The sequence below is a fragment of the Poecile atricapillus genome, chromosome 1, assembly GCF_030490865.1.
Source record: "Poecile atricapillus isolate bPoeAtr1 chromosome 1, bPoeAtr1.hap1, whole genome shotgun sequence".
Lineage (NCBI taxonomy): Eukaryota > Metazoa > Chordata > Aves > Passeriformes > Paridae > Poecile > Poecile atricapillus.
In genome coordinates, this window is record NC_081249.1 from 87076601 (window position 1) to 87100397 (window position 23797).

General features: G+C 44.6%; 2 protein-coding genes across 9 annotated transcripts in view; one reads left to right on the forward strand and one right to left on the reverse strand.

Moving 5' to 3' along the window:
* Positions 1-12430, forward strand: part of FOXJ2 (forkhead box J2) — a 31268-nt gene extending 18838 nt beyond the window's left edge. For 6 of the 8 annotated variants that reach the window (XM_058840862.1, XM_058840852.1, XM_058840892.1 and 3 more), the window contains 10 exons: positions 1159-1511; positions 2010-2084; positions 3972-4040; positions 4392-4532; positions 4951-5149; positions 6990-7310; positions 7708-7809; positions 8259-8459; positions 9192-9290; positions 9864-12430. In XM_058840862.1, the coding sequence (XP_058696845.1) occupies positions 1179-1511; positions 2010-2084; positions 3972-4040; positions 4392-4532; positions 4951-5149; positions 6990-7310; positions 7708-7809; positions 8259-8459; positions 9192-9290; positions 9864-9952 (1629 nt within the window). In that variant the 5' untranslated portion in view covers positions 1159-1178 and the 3' untranslated portion in view covers positions 9953-12430. The remainder of the gene's footprint in view (positions 1-1158; positions 1512-2009; positions 2085-3971; positions 4041-4391; positions 4533-4950; positions 5150-6989; positions 7311-7707; positions 7810-8258; positions 8460-9191; positions 9291-9863) is intronic. The other 2 variants (XM_058840901.1, XM_058840883.1) reach the window with 2 other exon arrangements.
* An 883-nt stretch (positions 12431-13313) lies between these two features.
* On the reverse strand, positions 13314-18071 carry LOC131574712 (C3a anaphylatoxin chemotactic receptor-like). The gene has a single exon (XM_058829375.1). The coding sequence runs from the start codon at positions 15117-15119 to the stop codon at positions 14151-14153; it is 969 nt and encodes a 322-aa protein (XP_058685358.1). The 5' UTR covers positions 15120-18071; the 3' UTR covers positions 13314-14150.
* Between the last annotated feature and the right edge of the window lie 5726 nt (positions 18072-23797).

A 23797-nucleotide genomic window follows, 5' to 3' on the forward strand; every position in this document is an offset into this window, starting at 1 on the left:
TGGAAACTTAGCTCCCTCAGTCCAGGCTTCAAGGGATTGCTCCCAGTATAGTAATGCAGCCAGTTTTGACTAGGAACGATGAACTTTCTGCTGCCTTGTCTACTGCAACAGACTACAGAAAAATTAGTGTGCTAAGTGTGCGAGTTCATACAAGTTCATGCTGCTAAATGTTTTCTTCTTATAAAATAATTGTTCTGTAGAAATCCCTGTATACAACTGCTAGCCAGGTGTGTTTTATTTTTATGAGGGGAAGTTGATAATGTTTATGAGATAAAAGATCCTGAGTCTCTTCCTGCAGCAAACTTGTGTGATTTCAGGCAAGTAAGTTTTTTCTGTGTCTCAGAATTGGAGAAAATACTTGCTTGCTGTATTGTGAATTAAGCATGATTTAAATACATATGTATAAATTTTTAATTTTCTTTTTTTTTTTAGGAAAAACTGGTTATGGTAGGCAAAGCTTTATTATGAGCTTAATATAGTCTGTTCCGACTCGACATGGTAGATGTAATTATCTATATATAGTATTATGCATGATCTTGGTGTTTTAAAATGAGGTATGTAATCCTAGCTCTAAGGAATAGGATTCATTATAATGTCACCTAATGCAAAAAGAGAGGCTAGGCCTTGGAGAGAAATTAATTTCCCCTCAAATTAAGATAGTCCTGACTTGGCAGATGATCTAATTAAATTGTGGTTTGTGTATGACATGAATGAGTATTCCCTTTTAGCTATGATTTTCCTCTTGCCTGACACCGTAAACCTACTGGATTTCAGGTAATCTTGGTGAAGGGTACCAAGGTTGTATGGATTATGTAGTGAAGGAGTGAATGTTATATACCTGCTGAAAGGGCTTCACTTCCCTTAAACAGATCTTGATTTATTACCTGGGAACAGTGCCCCGGGTAAGGCTGCCTTAGCAGTGTTACCATGACTGTTAAAAAGCACTGTCCCATTCCTTTCAGTACGGATGGTCCTCCCTGAGGCACAGTCATAGGCCTTTTGGAATGGTTCTGGCTAGCTGTGAACAAGATGCATGAAGTAGGATGATCTTCATACAGATACTTGTGATAGCAGAAGAATGCAAATGGATGTTTCTGTTCTTAGGCTTCACCTTGTTTGTGTCTCAGGGGTTTCCTTTGCTCTCCTTTCTCCTCACAGATATTCCTGCTTCCAGCACCATGGCCTCTGACCTGGAAAGCAGCCTCACTTCCATAGACTGGCTCCCACAGCTTACTTTAAGGGCTACTATTGAAAAATTAGGTGGTTCCTCACAAGCAGGACCTCCAGGGTCTGCCCGAAAGTGTCCCCCAGGCTCACCAACAGATCCCAATGCTACACTGAGTAAGGATGAGGCAGCAGTGCACCAAGATGGGAAGCCACGTTACAGCTATGCCACTTTGATCACATATGCCATCAACTCATCACCTGCCAAGAAGATGACGCTTAGTGAGATCTACCGTTGGATCTGTGACAACTTTCCGTACTACAAAAATGCTGGTATTGGTTGGAAGGTGAGGGATTGCATCACTGAAGTCCCCTTTTTTGCCTAATTATAAGGTTTACTCTCTTAATTCTACGCAAAATAATCTCACTGATTAAAATAAGACTGATGTAAAGCTAAATTGACCAACTGGAGAAAATGCAGACAGAAGTCACATTTTCTCTGAGAATTTTGTTGAATGTATGTGGTGGTCCATTAAGAGAGAGTGTGTACAAAACCCACCACCACCAACCAAGAAAAACAAACAAAAAAACCCCCACAAAACACACGTCACTACCATTCTCTGCATCACACTGCTACTGTTTTCACCTTCTATAGGTATAGAGGTGGTTCAGCCCCATCTTAATTCATCCCTTTCCACAGCTTCTGTTCTGCCCCATTCCAGCAATATGTAGTGAGCTTTGGCTTTTAAGTATGTACCATCCTATTTTCTCTATCTGCTCCAGGGCATGCTCAGAATGTATGTTTTTGTTGTAGCACTTACCTGTATCTCTTACTTTTTCATCAGAACTCTATTCGTCATAACCTCTCTCTGAATAAATGTTTTCGAAAGGTGCCTCGACCAAGAGATGATCCCGGGAAGGTAAGAAGTCTGCGTGCTCCTGGGCAAGCAATTTAAAACTGCAGGGAAATAAGCTGGGGTTGCCCTTTCTAACTCATGGTTGGAATTTGAAACCTAAAGTGTAGGCAAGAATGGAAGCAGTAGTAAGATTTACTGCAGTCCTTTGGCTACAGAAGCATTTACTTAAAGGGAACCTGTAAAGGAACTTTAAGGGTTTTAGTAATTATTTTTCTTACCTGTAATCGTCAGTTGACTTTTAAGATACTGGCAGAAATCAAAAGTGTGATTGAATGTACTTTTAATTTTGTTTCTTTTTCTTCTTTGTGTGTAAAATGTGGGTGTAGTCCAACCTGTTCTGTTATGAGAGAGCATAGTGGCTGCTGGTGAACAGTAGGACTATGATGTGACATCATGGATTTCAGGGAGGCAAGATCCACAGAAATGAGAGCAGAATTGCCACCTATATAGATTGCAAAGTATTTGGTGTTGGAAAAAAATGTCATCGTCACATAATCTGTAGAAATTATTTAAGAGTAAAACTCAAGAATTTAGGAATATGTTGGCTAACTAAGGACTGGTAAAGCTCTGATAGTACATATAGATTGTAAAGGGGAATTGCTAGCAAAACCAAGATTTGGCATCTTGGCATGCAGAAATTATTGTATAAAAAACCCCACAACCAAACAAGCAGGAGGAGATGGTAGAGGCAAGAAGCTATGTATTTAGACAGAAAGATTGTCTCTTCACCTTCATCCTAAAGTTAAAAGAAAGGAACATTTGCTCAGGCCTTTACTTCAGGTTATATTTAAAGGACTGTGTAGCGCTCAGTTGGCATCTGTAAGTGGAAATAGTAGATCTTTGAGGATCACAGCTCAAAAATACCATTCATTATGTGGCTTATTTCAGGAAATCCTAACTGACTTAAGGGTATATATTTGCAGGTGTTCATTGGCATGTTGGGCTGGGCTTATAATGAAAAGCTGTGCTTGTTATTCAGGTTATTCAGATCTCGATGGGAGGTTAAAACAAGCTAAACCCACCTTAGAGTTCTTTTTATACTTAGTCAGAAGACAACACACATAATTATAGACTATTTTATGTTGAAAAGGAGCTCTGGGGGTCAGCATGTACCCCTGTCCTCTCCCAGACAGGAACAGTTAGGCTCATGAGATCTGTCAAATTTTGAATATCTCCAGGGATGGAGATAGCAAAACTGGCCACTTGTTCTAGTGCTGTACCATCACCACTGTGAAGAAATTTTTTGTTTCTATCTCACTGTACCTTCCCTTGCTGTAACTTGTATTTGTTACCTTTTCTTGCGCTGTACAGTTTTGAGAATAATTTGATTCTGTTGTCTTCTATAATAACCTTACACAGTTGAAGACAGTGGCTTGATCCCCTTAGCTTTTTCTTGTCCAAGCTAAACAGACCTCTCTGTTGATCATTTGTTGTAGTTCTTAGTCATCATGGGCCCTCTGTGGATGCTTGGAATCTCACAACCATGAAGAAAGAGCAATCCTTCTGGTTGTCTCTGCCAAATACCAACATTGAGTTGGTTCTCATCAGTTAATCATAAATTTAAGTTACAAGAAAGCCACTGAAAGGAGTGTGCAGGCCCAAAAGAGTTCACTTAGGTTGGATCAAACCATCCTTTTGTGACCTGTCTGAAGAGTGATGGAAAGTAGAGGATTCTGCCTTCCACCAGTGGCTTTGTACCTCAAGTTCAATGCAACCCGGTGAAAGAGAGGAATCTCTTGTCAACACCTGAGTCTCAGTTGTCTCAGGTTCTAGAGGATGCTCCTTGTGGTCAAAATGTTTAGTTGGTACTGCATTCCTTGAGTCACCAGCCCCCTACTTCAGGAAGCTCTGTGATTTCATCATTCATTCACTGATGGGTCTTCTTTCCAGGGCTCTTATTGGACAATAGATACATGTCCAGATATATCTCGCAAGAGGCGGCATCCTCCAGATGATGACGTGAGTGTTTTTTCTTTCCACACAGCATGGAGTGGGCTGGGAATTCCCTTCCAGCACCAGACCATGATAATGTTTTGGGGTCAGGGTGTATAGACAGGCAGACAAAGGCCAGGACTGAATGAACTAGTGTGTATGTCCTGCTGATTGCCTGTTGTTGCTGCTATTCAGTAGCAAAGTTAATCTTGTTTAAAGTCCTTTATCCTGACTTTTCAGTGACTAAGGCCCAGTCCTCCTCTTTTTTTAAGCCATGAACTTCTACAGCGGGAGGGCTGGCTTCCCATCTGCAGTTTCACTTCTCCATCTGTTTTTGATTTCTGCTCCTTTCCTTTTCTCTTTCTTCCCCATCCACAGATACCACAAGACTCCCCAGAGCAAGAGGCAAGTAAAAGCCCCCGAGGGGCTGTTCCAGTCAGCACAGAAGCCTCTTTGCCACCTGAGGCCACCCCTCAGATGTCGATCCAGAGCACCACCCCCATTGCTAACTACAGTCAGGTGAGCCGCGGAGGAAAAGGATAGAAGTGGGAGGAAAAAGAGAGTGGGAGGAGTGCATGAATGGAAAAGCGAAGTGGTGAGGAGAGGGAATTGTGAAAATTGTGATATGGAGGCAAAAATATAAATAAGGGAAGGAGCTGAAATTGCAGAGATAGAAAAGAAGGAGGAAGTGAATTTTAGCAAAGGGTTGGATGGGGATAAGGATAAAGGCATAATGGTATTAGCTGAAGAAAAGGCTGGAGCCATTGTGCTGTGGTTGGTGTTCCTCAAGAAAAATGGCTTTTGGGAGGATTTGTTGGAAGATGAGCTCTCAAGTGATACGGGATATCTGTGCATGTTCTGTGTGCATCTAGTCTGATCTCTGTCTCAAGCTGCAAATTCTAGTACAGGCTGAAGGCCTTATTTCTCCCTCCCTTAGCAGGGTGCAGGGCCTGTGGATGTTGCCTCTACTGTAGCAGGGGGGCAGGGCCGTGAAGGGGCCGATGTGCCACCCCCGCTGTACAGTGCCAACCATGACTTCAAGTTCTCCTACTCCGAGATCAACTTCCAGGATCTTAGCTGGTCCTTCCGAAATCTCTACAAATCCATGCTGGAGAAATCATCTTCCTCTCAGCACGGTGAGTAACTACATGCGTCATGTGGGGTGGGCAGGTATCTGCCCACACAGTCTTGTCCATTTGGCATCGCTCAGATCTTTCCTCGTTTAGGAGCCTGTGCAAACAGACTTTCCTTCTTTGGCATGCTGTAATTACTTCTGCCAGGAGCTGATAAGAAATCTGCACGTCCTTTATGCATTGCTCCCCCTAGTTCTCTCAGAATAAAAAAGCACAATGATTTAAAAATGCCTTGTGTTGATATAAATGCAAATACTAAAATGGCAGAAGCTGAGAAAAATGAAGTCCTGAAGAAAAGCATGTCAGAGAAACATCCACAGTCTGTCAGGCTAGAAACTGTAAGAGGGAGAGGATTGTTGTTTGGAGTTTCTCAAAAGGAGAGTGGAAAATCATCATTGCTCAGATCTGTTAAAAGTAGGATTGTACAAGGCCTTGGAGAATTGAGCTTTGTAGACTGAGAGCAGAGAAGAGAAGGCCTCCAACTCCATTCATATCTTGCATTTCTGGGATTGAATAAGCAGCCAGAAGAGGGCAGAATCACTTCAGGGATGAGATGTCCATGGAGAATACTTCAGAAAAACTTAAACATCTTTCTGCCTTTAAACACTTTTCTAAATATTAATATGGTGTGAAAAGAACAATGTTGTTACATGAGCTTCTCAACTCTGCTATCAGCCATCACACAGTGTGATCACAAAGTTTGCTACTCCAGAAAGGGCCTCCTGAACATGAAGCTTCAGTGAAATAAAAATGTATATACTTTTACTGCTTTTATCATGCTGGCACTCCTAGTAGGAGTCTGTTGTGTCAGGTGGTGTAGTATGAGCAAGCTAGAAAAATGTAGAGAAGAACCTTGACTTGGTGTGTTCCTCTGATTTTACAAACTTAGCAGCTGTCTGTTGTTTTTTTTCCCTCCAAGTTGTAGGCTGCATAAAGGAGAACTTGGCAGTTTTTGAAAAAAATTTGTTGGCAAATTTTGAGTCAGGATGGCAGTATTCATCCTTTTGCCCCAGGACAGTAGTAGGCTACTCTAAGGATTGATGTTAAATTCAATGAGAATATGAGGCTTGCTTGCAGATGGTCAAGTAAGGGTACTCAAAAGAAGACATGAATAACAGAGGTTAATGGCATGTGTGCCACTGACTCTGGTTTTCCACAGAGGTTCCCCAGTGTATGGGGAGAATGAACAGGGGAAGCAGACATAAGAGATAGGCTGAGCTCCTGGTGTTGGGGAAGTCTGGAAAATGCCTGAGGTTCTCACACGTAGGAGCTGCCTGAAATACAGGAGGATAGAAATGACACACCCAGTGAGTCAGGAGGAATGAAAGTAATAAAGGAGCCCTGATGTGTGCAGTGTGCTCTTTGTACAAAAGCAGTCTTTTATGATCTCTTATGATCACTGTGAGAAAAATTGTGAAAATTCCTGACCAAGCTGCTTGTAAGAAGGGAATTGAGGACAGTCTTTGGAAACAGCAAGTTGGGTATACTAAGTTATTCATTTTCTATATATTCTACTGTTTAGTATGCTTAACGGTCATTTATAGGAGAACAACATGTGCTTGACATTTCAGGAGAGGTTGGGTTACTTTGATAGGTCTAGGAAAAAAATTCATGGAGTAACACTTTACTAAAATCCTTCTGAGTCTTTGTTGTAGAGCCTTTAACAGTCTGGAGCACAGCAAGGGCACAACTGCACAGGTGACAGTTGTTGGCAGCCTGTAGAGGGCACTTCAAAAACTTCATAAATAGCGGGATGAGCAGTGTGAAATTAGAGCTGGATAATGTAAGCAGAGGTCTGATCCTGGCTCTCTTAAAGCTCCCTCCTCCTTCATGTACTCGGCAGGTTTCTCTTCACTCCTTGGTGACATGCAGCCCTCCAACCACAATTACTACATGTACCAGCAGCAGCAGCAGCAAGGCCCCTCCTCAGTGGGTGCTGCTCCCCCACTCCACACTCCAACCCCAGAGGGTTGCCCATCCCAAGGAGGAAAGCAGCAGGGTGGTGAAGGTTATGGCCCTCCACCAGTGATGTCCATGCACCCACCCCCGATGCAGCATGGAGGTTACCACCAGCATCAACAACATCACCCGCACTCCCACCCACAGCAGCAGCCACATCAGCAGCAGCAGCAGTCACAGGCTTCAATCAACAATGCTGGCTTTGGTGAGTCAAGGCCAATGGAAAGCACGGATGGGGGAGAGGGAGCAGTGAGGAGCCCCCAGACAGAAATCCCACAAGTGAGCTTTCACTAAGTAGTGCCTACTTGCGTGTAGAAAATGGGGTAAAGCCAGATATGGTTGAAATCTGAGAAGTAAATTGCTTTCTTACTGGAGAATGGAGGATATATCCACCCTGGGTTTGGGATTCTGTTAAGGGATGCAGCCTAAAGTCAGGGCCTTAGTGAAAAAGGAGATACCACCCCTGGTCTTCCGAAGGAGAAAGAATTTCTAGCTGCTGTAGCATCAGGCTCTTTGGTGAAGAGGTGCCAATCTTTTTATATTAAGGAGTGGAGGGAAAGGGTGATCTGTATTGTATTAATCTTGTGCCTGTTTCTTTCCAGCATTTCCCCCTGATTGGTGCTCCAACATTGATTCCCTGAAAGAAAGCTTCAAGATGGTAAATCGGCTGAACTGGTCTAGCATTGAGCACTCCCAATTCTCAGGTCAGTGTTGGCCTACTGACTCAATGACTAGGGCTGTAGTCTAGAACAGGCAAGTGCTGCGCAGGGATCTTTTTTTCCATATAACTATGACAAGTGCCTGGATTTCTCAGTGATTCACCTCATTTTTAAAAAGTATCCTGCTTCATGGGCTCTGTTAAAGATCCTGAAGCACTTGAATGAACTCTGAAGGATTTGGGGCAGGGAGAATTAAGTCATAAAAGTATGTCAGAAAGCTAACTGAGATTTTTCCTTCCAACTCTTCCTTGCCCTACTTGAGTCAGTGTGACAGTATCCTAGAAATGGAGCTCTTCAGGAATCTGGTGACAGATTTGAAACGATAAAGTTTGGTTTGTGAGTAGGAGGTAGGATTTAGGGACAGAAGACAGAAATTCCTTGCAGGGAAGATCAGTGTGACTATTGCCTTTGACACCCTCCTCTGTCCCTTGCAGAGCTCATGGAGAGTTTGCGCCAGGCTGAGCGGAAGAACTGGACGCTGGATCAACACCATATTGCCAACCTCTGTGACTCCCTTAATCACTTCCTTACCCAGACTGGTCAGCTCCCTCATCTGGTTGGCCCACAGCAGCCCCCTCGAATCTCTGATTCTTGTGCCCTGAACAGTGGCAAACAGGAGCAATCCATGAACCAAGGTAATTAGGAGGAGACTGAAATGACGTGTAGATGAAGGTCCGATTCCGTGAGTGTCCTAAGTTACTTGCAGCCTTAGCAGGCAATGCAGCACTGACTAACTCAGAGCTAGGCTGTCAGAGCTGTTCATAGCAACTCAGCTTTCTCTGGCTTTAAAGAACTGGGATGTCCTACACTTGTGGTCTGGAGAGACTGCTGTTACACAATGCATATTGTTGATAGGCAACCTCAGGCAAGAACATATTTAAAAGGCAAACCTGGAAGAGAAGGGGACATTTTTTAGGTGACCAACAGAGAGGAATGGCAAAGCAGAGAGATTGCTATTCTAGATGACAGAACAGTAAAGGAGAAAGCTCTTGCATCCTTGTAGAAATACTGTACAATGAGTAGGGGATGCATTCTGAGGAGGGGATATGGTGGTCTTGATAGAACTGTAATGGTGTGTGTCATCTAGTACTGAATTAAATGGATGATAATTGAGCCAGCTTGTGGTGTTTCTGGATGAAAATTTTCTTCTTTTACAATAATAGAGAAATTCCTGCTGGTTTCAAGAGCAAGATTCCTGACCAAGCTATAGCTTGGAGTTAGGACCCAACAGCTGAACACCTCCTCAGTATCCTGTGGGTCTGAGTGAGTTGCTCTGTGGCTGAGCTGCCACCTAGTTAGGGGCAAAACTTCCGAACATTAACATTAACAGTTGTTTTTTGGTTTTTTTAATTAACTTCCTTTCACAGTGAACTCCTATGGTCAGCCCCAGCCTCCCCATCTCTTCTCCGGGCCATCTCCTATGTACCAGATTTCCACCCAGGACTCTCCGGGATATAATCGCCCAGGTAAGGGGTGATGTTAAGGCATGTTACACCAACGAACATTAAAGAACTGGTTCCCAACCCCTTTGTGCATTTCTCCCAAAGCACTTAGTAAGCAAATGGAGCATTGTGGGTAGAGAGGGACCATGGACTGCAAAGAATCCTCCATTTAGGGCTCTGTTATAGCTCTGGGAAGGCTTAGGATTTCAAACGCCTGATTCCTTTCACTTCACATAAATAGTCTTCTAGCTTAGCCTCACCCTCAGTTAGTTGTTTGAAGACAACTGTACATGAGAAACTTCTGTTGATGAACTCACTTGTAGTATATCAGCAGTCAGCTATGAGGTAAGTAAGGGAGGCTGAAACTTAACTTCTGTAGAAGCTTCTGTGGAGAATTTCACAGCAGAACATTCCCAGACACTGGTAGATGCTGACAGAGATTAGTGCACAGTAGTGTTCTTGCTTGTTAGACTGCAGGAAAGGAGAAGGCCCAAATCACTTTCGGTTTCTTTTGGCCAAGGACCCACTGTGAAAAACCATGTAGTTCTTGATTCTAAGTGTTCTCTTTCCTTTTTCTTCTTTTTGTGTTTGGCTCAGCTCATCATCTGGTCCCTCGGCCTCCAGGGCCTCCACCAGGCGCCAATGAGGAAATCCCCGATGATTTCGACTGGGACTTGATCACCTAGCGAGTTACAGACTTGATAGCCCGTCCTTTATGAAGGACGTGGGAGGGGGACATGGGGTCAATGGTGTCAGCACCACCCTCCCCAGCCTCCCTGCCTTGCCTGTATATAGATATATATTCTCTATCTCCGCCAGAGAAGCCACCGCAAGATGCTGCCGAAGATAATCCTTCCTTGCGTCCTGTTTTATCTTCTTTTCTTCTTTTGTTTATTATTATTATTGTTATTATTATTATTACCGATAATTGAGCACAGCCCTCCCCCTCCTCCGGTGGCCTCAGACGCATCGGATCGGCTCTTTTGTGTTGTGCAGTGCCCTGTGGAGGGCGGGAAGATGGGTCCTTGGTGCCATGAAAAGACCTTGGAAGGCTGAATCCTCGAGTGCATCTTTCTCTGCCTCCATTATTTTGCGTTTAACAATCCCTCTTTCCCTTCAAGGTGGCCGGTGAATCTGTCGTATTGGCTACTGGAGTGAGAGAGCCTAGTGGACCCTGGGAGCCTGTAGTTATGTTGTTTCGTAAATGTTGTAAAGGTCAGGGGGCTGAAGGGACACTGGAGGGGTGATCTTAGCTCTGTGAACTTTGTCACACCAGCAGGAACAGCAAGAAAAGAAGTGGTGTTCTCAAGTACAAAGAGAGGGTAATCCCTGAGGTAGGGAGAGCTGAGCTGAGCTGGGAGGGCAGACCTGAGTTTGGAGAAAGGAGAATGTAGCAGAGATGGTATTTTAGCGGAGAAGTTGGATTTCAGAATGTGGTGCCATCTGTGAAGACTGAGAGATTTGAGGGAGTCCTGACCCATTTCCTATACTGCCTTTTGCAGTCTCTAGGTGAAGCCTACATACCCATCAGGTAAAAGAAACAGTCAGGGGTGTCACGTGTGATTCAGCAAATTCTGTTCCCCAGAGCTTTTCATTTCACCCAACACCCCTTCAAGCCCTTTTTCAAAATATATAGTGAGGCTCTCCCTTTTATATGCAAATTTGGAAGTTTTCTCCCATCAGTATTTGTTCAATTGTTATTTGGTCCTCCACCCCTCGTATTTCTTTGGAGGCTGTCCTTGCCTGTGGTTGGGTGCCAGCAACAGGAATCTGGCTGTGTGACATCCTCTGTCAGTGGTTCCCACTTGGTGAATGGGCTCATGTTGGGCAGAGGAAGCTGCTGTACAAAGTGGGGCTGAACTGGGGGGCTGCTGGTCAAGGGCTGGACCCTCTGGTCAGGGACCTGGAGGCCCTCACAGTCGGTTTTTGTAAGAGGGGCATTAGGGGAAAGAGGGTGAAGCAGGTCAGGGTTTTGAACCAACCAGCCAAAGAGTGTAGCATAAAAAGGTGTCTCAGACCCCTTGCAGTTCAACTGGGGAGATGATGTAATCTAGTGTAAGTCCTGAAGGATGAGCTTTGTCAGCACGTGCAAATCAGGAAGGTGGAAAAGGTGCAAGAACAGGAGTGAGCATTGAGTTGCTTCCTCCCCAGAGTTGCATCCTGTGTTCTCCTTCTTTTCTCGTCAAACCTCTTAATTCTTCTTAATATTTTGTAAAGCCTCCCCCCAGCCCTTATTCCCTGTTTACCAGTGAAGGGAACAAATGTGGATATAGACTGTCATGGCTGCTTGAACGACCTGGAGCACAGGAGTAAAGTAATAACCTCTATTCTGACTGCAGGAAGGTGGGGAACTAGCACTGCTTTTTAAATTTGCTGTAGGGATAAACCAACTGGAAATTGGATTGTTGTCAGGGAAGTGGACAGAGTCTCATTGCATTGGAAGGGGGGAACAGCACTTTTTTTTTTCCTTTTTTCTGATTTTTTTGGGGGGGGAGTTCTTTTTTGGTTTTTTGTTTTGTTTTGTTTTTTTCTGTTTTAAGTGTGTGTTTTGGGGGGAGTTCGTCATTGAGCATTTCCAAGAGAAATGAGGAATCCCAGACAGCTTCAACATAGAGTCAGCTGTTATCTCTGCTGCCTCAGGATGGGAATGATAAAGCTTGGAAGCATGTGTGATAGGTTTCTATGGAAAGTGGCACCAGAGATGAGAGACTACTTATGGCAGGTGCCAGTTAGTGTTTTGCAGTGGACATTACTGAGAGCCGGCCCTGTGGAAGTCTGAAAACACCACCGGAAGAAAAACAAACCAAGATGGCTCCTTCTGCGTATCCAAGTGCTCCTCATTTGCATATTTGCCTCATTTGCGTATTAAGTTGTGCCTCATTTGCATATGTAAATACATGCCGGTCAGTGTGCAAATTAGCCTCGTTCCTCTGCCCCTGAAATCAATGTGCATTGTTAGTGTGTGGTAAGACATCGATGGGTGGGTGTGGAGCTCTGCGGGTGCGCTGGCACCAGCCTGCAGGGAGGGCAGGGGGGCCAGCCTGGCCCAGATGTGGCCCCCAATGCTTTGTGTCAGTGGTCAGGGAGAGAGGGGCGTGGTCTCACGAGTTTATTTTTGTGCATGCTTTCTTAATAAAAAGAAAAAGTGAATGTTTATGGTTTAACTGTTTTGGTGCCAGTATCGATTTTTTTCCTTCAGCGGCGCCCGTCAGGATGGCCTGGTTCCCACCTTAGAATTTGGGTGTGGACATGGCTAAATGGACAGCCCACACCTGGATGTTCTTTAGATGGAGACTTTGTAGGATGTTAAGAGCTGAAGGTTCTCCCAGCTGGCTGTTCTCAGAGCAGTGAGGTCTGAGAGTCTATCCATTCATGCTCACCAGAAAGGCATAGCGAAAACTCTACCAGTGCTTAGTGTCTATTTGTCATCCTGTTTGCTGGCCTTTCTCTTTTAAGGAAGAACTAACACAAAAAGCAGATTTTAAACTGCTTTCGTAGAGTACCTAGTAAATACATTTCTGGTTTTCAGGAGCAGGAAACATACTCAACCTTGGGAACACCCCAAATAGCCTGACTGGATGAAACTTTTTCTCCACTGGAAGGACGTAAGATGCCCATCTCTCTTGTAAAGAGAGCCTGATGTGATTGAGCTACAACATGGTCATTCTACCTTCCTGGGGTCAGATTGGAGGTTATCACTTCTCAGTTCCAGGGTTTTGCCAAATGGCTGATAGCCTAGCAGTCATCCAGTCCAGGTCATCAGTGACTGCAGCTGCTGCAATTCTGCTCGCGTGCCATCTGAAAAAGTAGTAGGTACATTTGGATAATCTCAAACCACTTCCTAAAAGGAAGACTTTGGGCTCTGGTGGTGGAGGGAATATTGGGGAGACAGCAAGTGTGCACATGCTAATGAACATAGGTGCAGCATGTGCACTGACCAGTTACTACCGTACAGTGATGTATTTGGCAGGACAAAAAAATAGATTGGGCATCTACCAGGGCACAAAAGTCAGTTCAACGCAGCTGACTGTGGCAAGTGCTGTTCTAATGCATGGCTGTAAGGAAGTACAGCAGTACCCTCTAGGGAAATCTTCAGATATTCCTACACTCACTTCAGAGCCCTAGTAGATTCAGAGGAAAGATGTGATGACCTTCCAAGGAAGGAGCAACATCCAAGTTAGTTTTATCTGCACTTTATCAGAGATGGGAGATGTAGAACACAGACATATGCAAATAACATTCTTATCTCAATTGAGAGGTTCAGCTACATAATTCCCACCACAAATCTGCAGCTAGCTCTGCTTGCTTAAAATAGTCTGCATAGGTTAAAATACTGTGTCTTCTGCTTCACCGGTCATCCCTCAGATTATTACTTTCGGTGCTTCCAACTTCCCATCTCTAGAATATAAAGGGGGTTATCTGTCATGAGCTGAATGATTGCAGTATCCTGGGTTGGAGCTGCGGATTAATCAAGCATATTGGGGCAAAGCCACCTGCTAAGCAGAGAGTGAATGATGTGCAGCACTGGAGCTTGTTCTTTCTACAATGGTGGTAGGAAATACTGCATTACAAGGTGCTGCTCAGATTCTTCTCTGCTGAAGTCTGGCTTCTGTGAAGGGTTGAAGATGTGAGTTCCTCACTAAAGGCACCTTCCAAGATTCTTTGCACTGATTGCCGTACCTTTGCCCTGAAGTGCTGTCCCACAAAAACATAAAGCAGGGGGTTGATGCAGCTGTTGGCATATGCAAGTGCTGTAGAAAGGTGGTCCCACAGGATCAGTGACTCCATCAGTCCTGTTCCAAGACTAGGTATAACGGAGAGAATCCCAACTATATGGTATGGAGCCCAGCAGATGAAGAATGCAGCTACCACAAACACAACTGTTCACAGTGTCCTGTTGCGTGGCTTTTGAAACTGATTTGCACGTGTTCTGAAAGCAATGAGGATGTAGCAAACTGCCATTATGCCAAAGGGGAGCACAAAGCCAAAGACAGCCCTAGTGATGTTCATTACTGCCAAGGTAAGGGGTACAGAATAATTATTGGTATCTCCCCACAAGTCACTACCATTGTAGGATGAGTATTCTTCCCATACCTCATATAAAGACATATTTACAGGATCATCTATGTAATCATCGACTCCAAAATTGTACCCGCATTCTGTTTTGCCAGCGTAAGTGCTTGTCTCACGATAATAGAAAACAGGGCAGCAGAAAATGACGGCCAGCATCCATATGCCACTGCATATTAGTGATATAAATTTCACTGTTCGGTGGTTCTGACACCAGATGGGTTTCATCACCAGGAGGCACCGATCAATGCTGATGGCCACAAGTAGGAAGACACTAGCAAACATGGTGAAGATTATGACTGACGGAATGACTTTGCAGAGGAACCAGCCATAGGGCCAGTGTTCATGGAGGGCCAGGTGAACAACAAAAAATGGTAAGGACAAGCAGCACATGATATCAGCCACAGCAAGGTTTAGAAACCAGACAGTGTTCACAGACCTTTTCATTTTCAGACCAGCTACCCAGATCACCAACCCATTGCCTGGGATACCAATGATGAAAACAGTGGTGAAGATAACAATGGAGACAATTGATTCTGATGCATAATGTACGGCAGCCTGTTCCTGTGAACTGCTATTGCCCAGGGCTTGAGGCATTCTGCAGCTATAAAACAGAAAGCAAATTAATAGCAATTCACATCCTTGGTTCTCATTAGCCACGCAAACGCAGGGTGGAGCTTTCCTCCAGCGAGTGGCCACCTGATTAAAAGAGGGCTCTAGGGAGCGCAGCAAACAGGAGTGGGTAAATGGGGGTGTGGCAGGGTAGTTTGTGTGGTAGTTCATGCAGGCAGGGCAAGCAGGCAGGGTTGCAGGTTTCCTCCTGCTAATGGGGTTTTTAGTTCATTGTTTGTTGTGGTTTTGTTGGTTGGTTGGTTTTGGGGTTTTGTGTTTTGTTAGTAATGGTTTTTACACAATGTAAAACTGCAGTTAGTAAAAGTGTACGTTGTGAAATAGAACCTTCCAAAAAGGATGCATCCGTCCAGACTCCTTCCTGTGCAGAGTGTTTGAGCCCATCAGTGGTACCAGGGGGCATTGCAGAAGAAACCTACCTGCAGTGTGAACAGGTGAATGATCTCTTGCTGGTGGCTGAGCTTAGAGGAAGTTGAAAGACTAAGGAGTATTAGGGAAAGTGAAAGGGAGATGGATTGGTTGAGTTCCACCCTTCCATCCTTCAAGGGAGGCCCACCAGGAGTCAGAGGACTCCCGTGCCTCCCACTGTCAGGCAATAGGAGGACACCTTGTGGATGAAGAGGAGTGGAAATGGGTCTCTACTTGGGGAGGTAATAAAAATTCCTCCCGACCCCCATCACCTACCCAGGTGCCACTTCAGAACAGGTATGAGGCCCTGGATCTAGAGGGTCAGCCAGATGATGTAGAAGAAAATGAGCTGCCCAGTGGGCCTCTCTATTATGCTTCATCTGTCAGACAGATCACCACCTCTAACAGTAAAAAGAAAAGAAAAAAAGGGTAGTCATAGTGGGTGACTGCCTTCTGAGGGGAACAGAGGGCCCCATATGTCGACTGGACCCATCCCACAGGGAGGTCTACTGTGCGGGATATTACTGAGAGACTCACTGGGCTGATTCAGCCTCTGATTATTACCCACTGATAATACTTCAGGCTAGCAGTGATAAGATTGAAAAGAGGAGTGTCAGGGCAGTTAAAAGGGGTTTTAGGGCACTGGGTCAAGTGTTTGGGCAGGAGCACAGTGTTCTGCTCAGTCCCTCATCAGAAAAATGATGAATAGGAGAACCCACATTATCAACAAGTGGCACAAGGGTTGGTGTCATCAGCAGAATTCTGGGTTCTTTGATCACAGGGCAATTTTTTTGCCACCTGGCCTGCTGGAACTGGATGGGCTGCATCTCTCTGTTAAGGGTGGAAGGATTTTAACTCATGAATTGGCAGAACTTCTTGAGAGGGCTTTAAACTAGGTTCGAAGGGGGAAGGGGATGCAGCTGGGCTGTCTGGAAGCAGGCCCAAGGGTGGTAGGCCTGAGTTAGGGGTGAAATCAGCAGCCCAGCTGAAGTGACTGTATACCAAGGCACGCAGCATGTGTACCAAACAAGAGCCGGAAGCCATGGTACAGCACCAAAGCTACGATGTAGTCACCACCATGGAAACATGGTGGGATGACTCACATAGCTGGAGCTCCGCACTGGATGGCTACAAGCTCTTGACAAGAGACAGGAAAGGGAGAAGAGGTGGGGGAGTGGCCTGTTATACTGGGGAGGCTTTTGATGCCACGGGTATTTAAACTAATGATGAAGTTGAATGCCTATGGATAAGAATTAAGGGGAAGGCCAACAAGGCTGACATCTTGCTGGGAGTCTGTCATCGTCCACCCAAGCAGGAAGAAGAGGTGGACAACTTAGTCTATAAGCAGCTGGAGAATGTCTCAGGATCACCAGCCGTGTTCTTGTAGATGACTTCAACCTACCAGATATCTGCTGGGAACTTAATACAGCAGAAAAAAGGCAGTCCAGGAAGTTCTTAGAGTGTGGAGGACAACTTTTTGTCACAGCTGGTGGGTGAGCCCCCCAGGGGAGGAACTATGTTAGACCTGTTGTTTGCAAATAGAGATGGGCTGGTGGGAGATGTGGTGGTTGGAGGCCGTTTGGGGCATAGTGATTATGAAATTATAGAGTTCTTGATATTTGATGAGATGAGGAGGAACATCAGTAAGACTCTTACACTGGACTTCTGGAGGGCAAACTTTGGCCTATTTAAGAGACTTATTCGGAGAGTTCCTTGGGAAGCAGCCCTTAAAAACAAAGGAGTCCAGGAATGGTGGGCATCCTTCAAAACAGAAATCTTGAGGGCACAGGAACAGACTGTCCCTGTGTGCTGAAAGATGAGTCAACGAGGCAAATGTGCAGTGTGGAGGGGCAAGGAGGTTTTGAAGGAACTTTGGAATAAAAAGAGGACGTATCATCTTTGGAATGATGGCCAGGTCTCTCAGGAAGTATTTAAGGGGGTTGCTAAGGCATGCAGGAAAACAATTAGAGAGGCCAAAGCTCAGTTTGGACTTAATTTGACAACTTTTGTAAAGGATAATAAAAAATGTTTTTACAAATATATTAATGGCAAAAGGAAGGGTAAGACCAACCTCTGTTCTCTACTGGATGTGGGAGAGAACTTAGTAACTGCAGATGAGGAGAAGGCAGAAGTGCTTAATGCCTTCTTTGCCCCAGTCTTTAGTGGGAAGATGGCTTGTCCTCAGGACAACTGTCCTCCCGGGTTGGTAGATGGTGTCAGGGAGCAGAATGGTCCCCCTGATATCCAGGAGGAGGCAGTCAGAGAACTGCTGAACGGCTTGGATGTTTATAAATCTATGGGCCCAGATGGGATCCATCCCAGGGTGATTAGGAGCTGGCAGATGAGCTTTTGAAGCCACTCTCCATCATTTACCAACAATTCTGGCTCACTGGTGAGGTTCCAGATAACTGGAAGCTGGCCAATATGATGCCCATTCACAAAAAGGGTGGGAAGGAAGATCCTGGTAATTACAGGCCAGTCAGCCTGACCTCAGTACCCAGTAAGGTAATGCAGCAGTTTATATTGAGTGTCATCACGCAGCCCCTACAGGATGGCCAGGGGATCAGACCCAGCCAGAATGGGTTTAGGAGGGGTAGGTCGTGTTTGACCAACCTGATCTCCTTTTGTGACCAGGTGACCCGCCTGGTGGATACATGAAAGGATGTGGATGTTGTCTATTTGGACTTCAGCAGGGCCTTTGACACTGTCTCCCACAGCAAAACATTCCTGGCAAAGCTGGCACCTCTTGGCTTGGACAGGAGCACTCTGTGCTGGGTTAGGAACTGACTGGATGGCCGAGCTCAGAGTGGTGGTGAATGGTGCTGCATTCAGCTGGGGGCCAGGCACCAGTGGTGTCCCTCAGGGGTTTGTGCTGGGGCCAGCTCTGTTCAGTATTTTTATTGATGACATGGATGAGGGTATTGAGTCCATCATTAGTAAATTTGCAGACAACACTAAGCTGGGAGCATGTGTTGATCTGTTGGGAGGATGGATCTGCAGAGACCTGGAACAGCTGGATGGATGGGTCCAAAAGGATGAAGTTTAATAAGCCCACGTGGCATTGTGGCATTTCAGCCACAATAACCCCCTGCACTGCTACAGGCTGGGGACAGTGTGGCTGGACAGTGCCCAGGCAGAAAGGGACCTGGGGGTACTGGTGACAGCCAGCTGAACATGAGCCAGCAGTGTGCCCTGGTGTCCAAGAAAGCCAATGGCATCCTGGCCTGGATCAGGAATAGTGTGGCCAGCAGGAGCAGGGAGGTCATTCTTCCCCTGTATTTGGTACTGGTGAGGCCACACCTGGAGTTCTGTGTCCAGTTCTGGGCCCCTCAGTTCAAGAAGGACATTGAGATGCTTGAGCACATCCAGAGGAGGCAACAAGGCTGCTGAGGGGCTTGGAACACAAGCCCTGTGAGGAATGACTGAGGGAGCTGGGGTTGTTTAGCTTGGAGAAAAGGAGATTCAGAGGTGACCTTATCACTCTCTACAACTCCCTGAAAGGTGGCTGTAGTCAGGTGGGGTTGGTCTCTTTCTCCAGGCAGCAACTGACAAAATGAGAGGACAAAGTCTTAAGCTGCACCAAGGGAAACAGAGGTTGGATATTAGGAAAAAGTTTTTACGGAAAGGATGATAAAGTACTGGAATAGTCTGCCTAGGGAGGTGATGGAGTCACCATCCTGGATGTGTTTAAAAAAAGACTGGCACTGAGTGGTTTATTTGAGGTGTTAGGGCATGGGTTGGATTCAATGATCTTGAAGGTTTCTTCTAATCTAGTGATTCTGTGATCCTCCTCCCCAGATTCTTCTCTAACCTTTACTGAAGCTTCCCTGATAGGTCAGGTGATAGTACAGAGTTGTCAGGGTACAAAGGCATTGGCCTACATAAATTTGTCACTAGTGTGCCCCTAGTACACCTTCATCATTCTCGTGGTGGCTAAGTTACATAAGCCTGCTATTCAAACAGGGGGCTCTGTACAGTTATGTTCTCCTATCTCTGTAATCCCTTTGATTTCTGTCTGGTTCTTCTTAGTCTCCAAAGTGGAGCTCTCTACTCACATGGCCATGCTGTACCAAGGTGTGTTTCCTGGTTGACTTCCTGCTTCAGAAAGGCAAATCAGCATTTTTAGTTCCTGTTTCCTTTAAAATGAGCGATTTCTACTGGCATTAACTGGGGAAGTACATTTAAGTTAAGAAAGCAATGCCTGTCTTTCTGAAATAACTCTGCTTCACTTTCTGAACATTACAAATAGAATAGACAGGACATCAACTCTGTTGGCTAAGGGGTATTTTAGGGAAGTGCCAGTGACCACTTCCTTTTCCTTTGCATGTGTACTGAGCTGTCTGTTGGTTCCTTGGAAAATTTATCTTGACCAGGAGAAAGGCAAGATATTAATGGTTTAATATTCTATGAAAGACAAGAAATGAATGTTTAAGACAGATATTTACTTGTAGAAATAAAAATAATGTTCTTGAGCCATTTTAGATATGAGGTGTCTTACTGCAAGACAATGAAGCTGACCTACAGCATACTTAACTGACATTTTAAAATTATGACCGTAGTAGAGGAAAAATGTTAATTGCTCAATTATTCTTGGACTTAGTAAATTTGGAAAGGAAAATAAAACCAGCAAAGTCAAGATACAATTGAGAAAAAAAAACTGATCTTCATCCTTTAGGCATTAATAGAATTGTCTGTAAAATTCCTGTTAACTAAACCCTTGCTGAATTGATGAAGACAGTTGTGTTACTGAAATCCCAAAAAATGTTACTGAAATCCAAGGATACTGGTAAGGGAAGAGCTGAATACAGCCTGCAGAAGCAACTGAGAAGACATAAATAAGACAAGTGACCCTCTATTAACCTGTATTATGCCAGTACTTAAATACTGGTCAGTATTTATATATATACTTATATATTATACAGGAGGAGACTGTCGTATGCAGGACTAAATATAAATATTATTAAAAAATAAATTCAAATCATCAGTCTCATTCTTGCATAATATGCAGTCTGAAAGTGAAGTGATGCATAAGTGTTCAGACTGCTTCATTAAGAAGAAAATGAGATAAACAATTGTAACAAACATTGTGATTTATCAGTTTTTGGTAATATCTGCTAAGAGACTTGTGAGGGTAACCTGCAAGGAAAGCTATAAAAGAAATTGCGGGAAAAATTAACTTAAAGCTGGAGGCTTAATTTAAAATTCTCCCGAGTTTGTTCCATTTCCTGGGATCTTACTGATCCATGTCAAGCAACTTTTAGAGGGACAACTGGTGAATAGTGCTGCAAGAGTTGAACCCTGCTGCCTCCCCGTATAGCTACAGAAAATGGTATGAAGAGGACAGGAAAACAAGGAATGCTGTAAAATAGTAATGCAAGTCCTACTTCAAAGTAAACTGAGGGATGAATCAATTAGAAGATACTGCCCACACTATGTTTTCCAGAGTGCTAAAAGGGCTGCAATGTGGTTTGAAAATAGAAGAGGGAACTGGAGGAGGGAGAGAGGTTTTCAGGAGTGAATAATAAATGGCAAGGAGACAAGGAAAGCAAAATTCTCCAGTCTATGATACCTACCTGAGTGAAGCAGTTATTTCAGTACTTTGAAGCAAGTACCATCAATCCTGTCCCTGGAGTGACTGAAAAAACTCTCACATGACATTTTAGGAACTGCATTTTTTTTCCTGCATGCGCATGTGTGTGCCAAGTGTGTTCTTTCACCCTGATAAAATGACTCATTTGAATGTCATTTCAAGATTTAGATATCATCTGCTCATAAAATAAAGAGTCAAACCACAGGAAGTTTCTCAAAACTGTCAAAATAAAATAGTGCTTTAAATAAAATATTAATAGAAAGCACAGGAATGATAATTACAGATATATACTTTACTATATTCCGTAAGACAACCAAATGACATCCTGTTGTTGACACAGTGTGACCTTTGCTGGAAGTAATTCTTGAGTCCAAACCCTGCCATGTCGCTGTGAAATGTCTGATCTGTTATTGTCTTGTAGCCACTTCTATGTCTTACAGGTTAGCACCTAGCTAATCTCATTTCTAGGATTCTTACCAATCCTGATCAGCTTCTGTCCCAGCTTGAGACAGTTTACTTCATCAAGTGCGGAACACTGTACTCAGCAAATCACGACTGGTCATGACAGAAGGATTTTAATCTGCCTTTTACTTTTCAGGGTATTAAAAGTCTATTTTTTAAAAGGGGACTTGACTGACAAGAAGTTAGAAGTGGTTAACTGAAACGCTGATTTACACAAAATGTGGCAAGACAATAAAAATTGAAAACTTCCACAGCAAGGCATTTCTAATGTTTAACAAGGGGGTTCCCCCTTGCCCTTCACAATTTGGGAAATCAAGACTGCTAGCAGAAATGACAAAGCCCAGACATATAAGAATCAGCCTCAGTATTTTGGTTTTGGTATGGAAAATGAACCGTGACAGAGCAGACTTCTGCTCCTGAGTGTGTCTGTGAAAGACACAGATGCTGCCTCCAACACAAAACCAGAAAAAGGAAGACAGGCCAGGGCTGAGCTGTACCCACAAAGATAGACAAGCTGTCAGCAGCCTGCAGGGAAAATTCCTGTAGCTTCATCTTATTTTCAGCTGCCATCCTGCCAGGGGGACTCCTTGGGCCCAGACAGGCAGTGCTGATAAGAGCTTAGTCCTATGGGCTCCTCTTGGCTGAGGGACACATAGCCTGGTCACCACCATGGGACCTGCCAGTCAAACCCTACTTTGCAAGAAGGTCTTTAACCAGTTCTATCCTCCAGGTGAAATATGTTCTATTTCAAAATTTCAACCTCTCTACTGAATCCTTAAAAAAAAAAGGGGGGGGGGGAGAATATTTAAATTTCGGTGGTTATTGGTGGTGCTTTGTATTTTTTTGGTCCAGAGAACTATTTTTTTGTTTGAACCAAGCAGAAGAATGTTATGTTCTCTTCTGGTGGTTAAGTCTCAATGGAATTGAATGGAAGATGTATTCCTGGCATCCTGGTGCTACTTGTGAGTCTTTCCTCACATGCCTTATAATAGTTGGCCCTTTGCCACTCCCTCATCCGAGATGCTCTCCTTCTAGAGGGACTGTAGGAGGGCTGTGGCACGCTGAATGACAGCACTGTAAAGAGGGAGGTGAAATTTAATACTGCTAATTGTGAATCATTGAACTTGGAAAAGCAACCGTAACTACGCACATGGACGGGTGTACTCCCGGTAAGTTATTAGTGCTCAATGGAAAAACTTAGTAGTCACTGAAGGAAGTTCTAATGAAAAATTAGGTCAACAAACAACTCTATCCAAAAGGTAAATGTAAGCTTCTTGAATTCTGAATGCTGTACTAATGAATAATTCTTGAATTCTGAATGCTGTTATTTGTTCTTGTAGAACAAGAAAAAATATAGAGAATGATGACTAGACAGCCATGGCTGGGAATAGCTCTGTCTGCATTAACTAATGCTATTCCCTACTGGAAAAACATGCAAGCAAACAAACCCAAAAAAAACAACCAAAAGAAAAAAACAACCAAAAAAACCCAAAACAAAACAAAAACCCCATAAAACCAACCAAACAAAAAACCCCCACAACAGCCAAACAACAATCAAACAACAACACCCCAAAATCTCAAATTTACTGATGTTTCAGTGATTATTTTCATTATTTTTGCCTCAACACCTCCAGGGATGGTGACTCCACCAGCACCCTAGGCAGCCCATTCCAATGCTTGACATGGAACTCTGCTTGACATGCAGACATGGCTCTGTGTAACTTTTAAATTTCTCTTATGCCTTTTCTTCCACTTTTCAGAGTAAATATTGGTACTTTTTGAGACTCAGTCACAGGGCGCTGCACAGCACTAAGCTTCAACACCAGTCTCCACTGAGAAGCCGTCATTAAGAGAGTGGCTTAAATGCTGCCAGCCTTATCATTGACAAATAAACTAGTATCTACATCTTTACTTTGGCCACATTTTGGGGGAAGACCCACTCCTGAAACTAAGCGTTGCACAGCTGGCACTTCCATCACTTCCAACAGCAAAATCTGTCGCACTTTGTGCCACATTTACATTTTGGCTCGCTCTTTTACCAAAAAGCCAAATAATCCCCGCGCCAGGGCAAGAACACTGATAGCTAATGCCCCAGGTCGGCAGGGGAGCAGCCTCGGGGGCTGCAGACAACCAAGTCGGTAGTGTGTGGCGGCACAACCTCCCGCCATACGGCCCGGCCCTTCCCGCTGCCCGGCACCGGCATGGCGCCCCAAACAAACATGGCCGCGCCAGTCCCGCTGCGGGACTGCCAGGCCCCAAGATGGCGCCGGCCGCCGCTGCTGTGTCAGGGGCGGCTCCAAGATGGCGCCCTCCCGCCCCCGCTGCCAGCATCCAAGATGGCTCCCTCAGCTTCTCCGACGTGGCCCGCGTC

Bases quoted from the DNA above. Each gene is read 5' to 3' on its own strand.
- LOC131574712 (XM_058829375.1), bottom strand. From the start codon at position 15,119: ATGAACTACCACACAAACTACCCTGCCACACCCCCATTTACCCACTCC.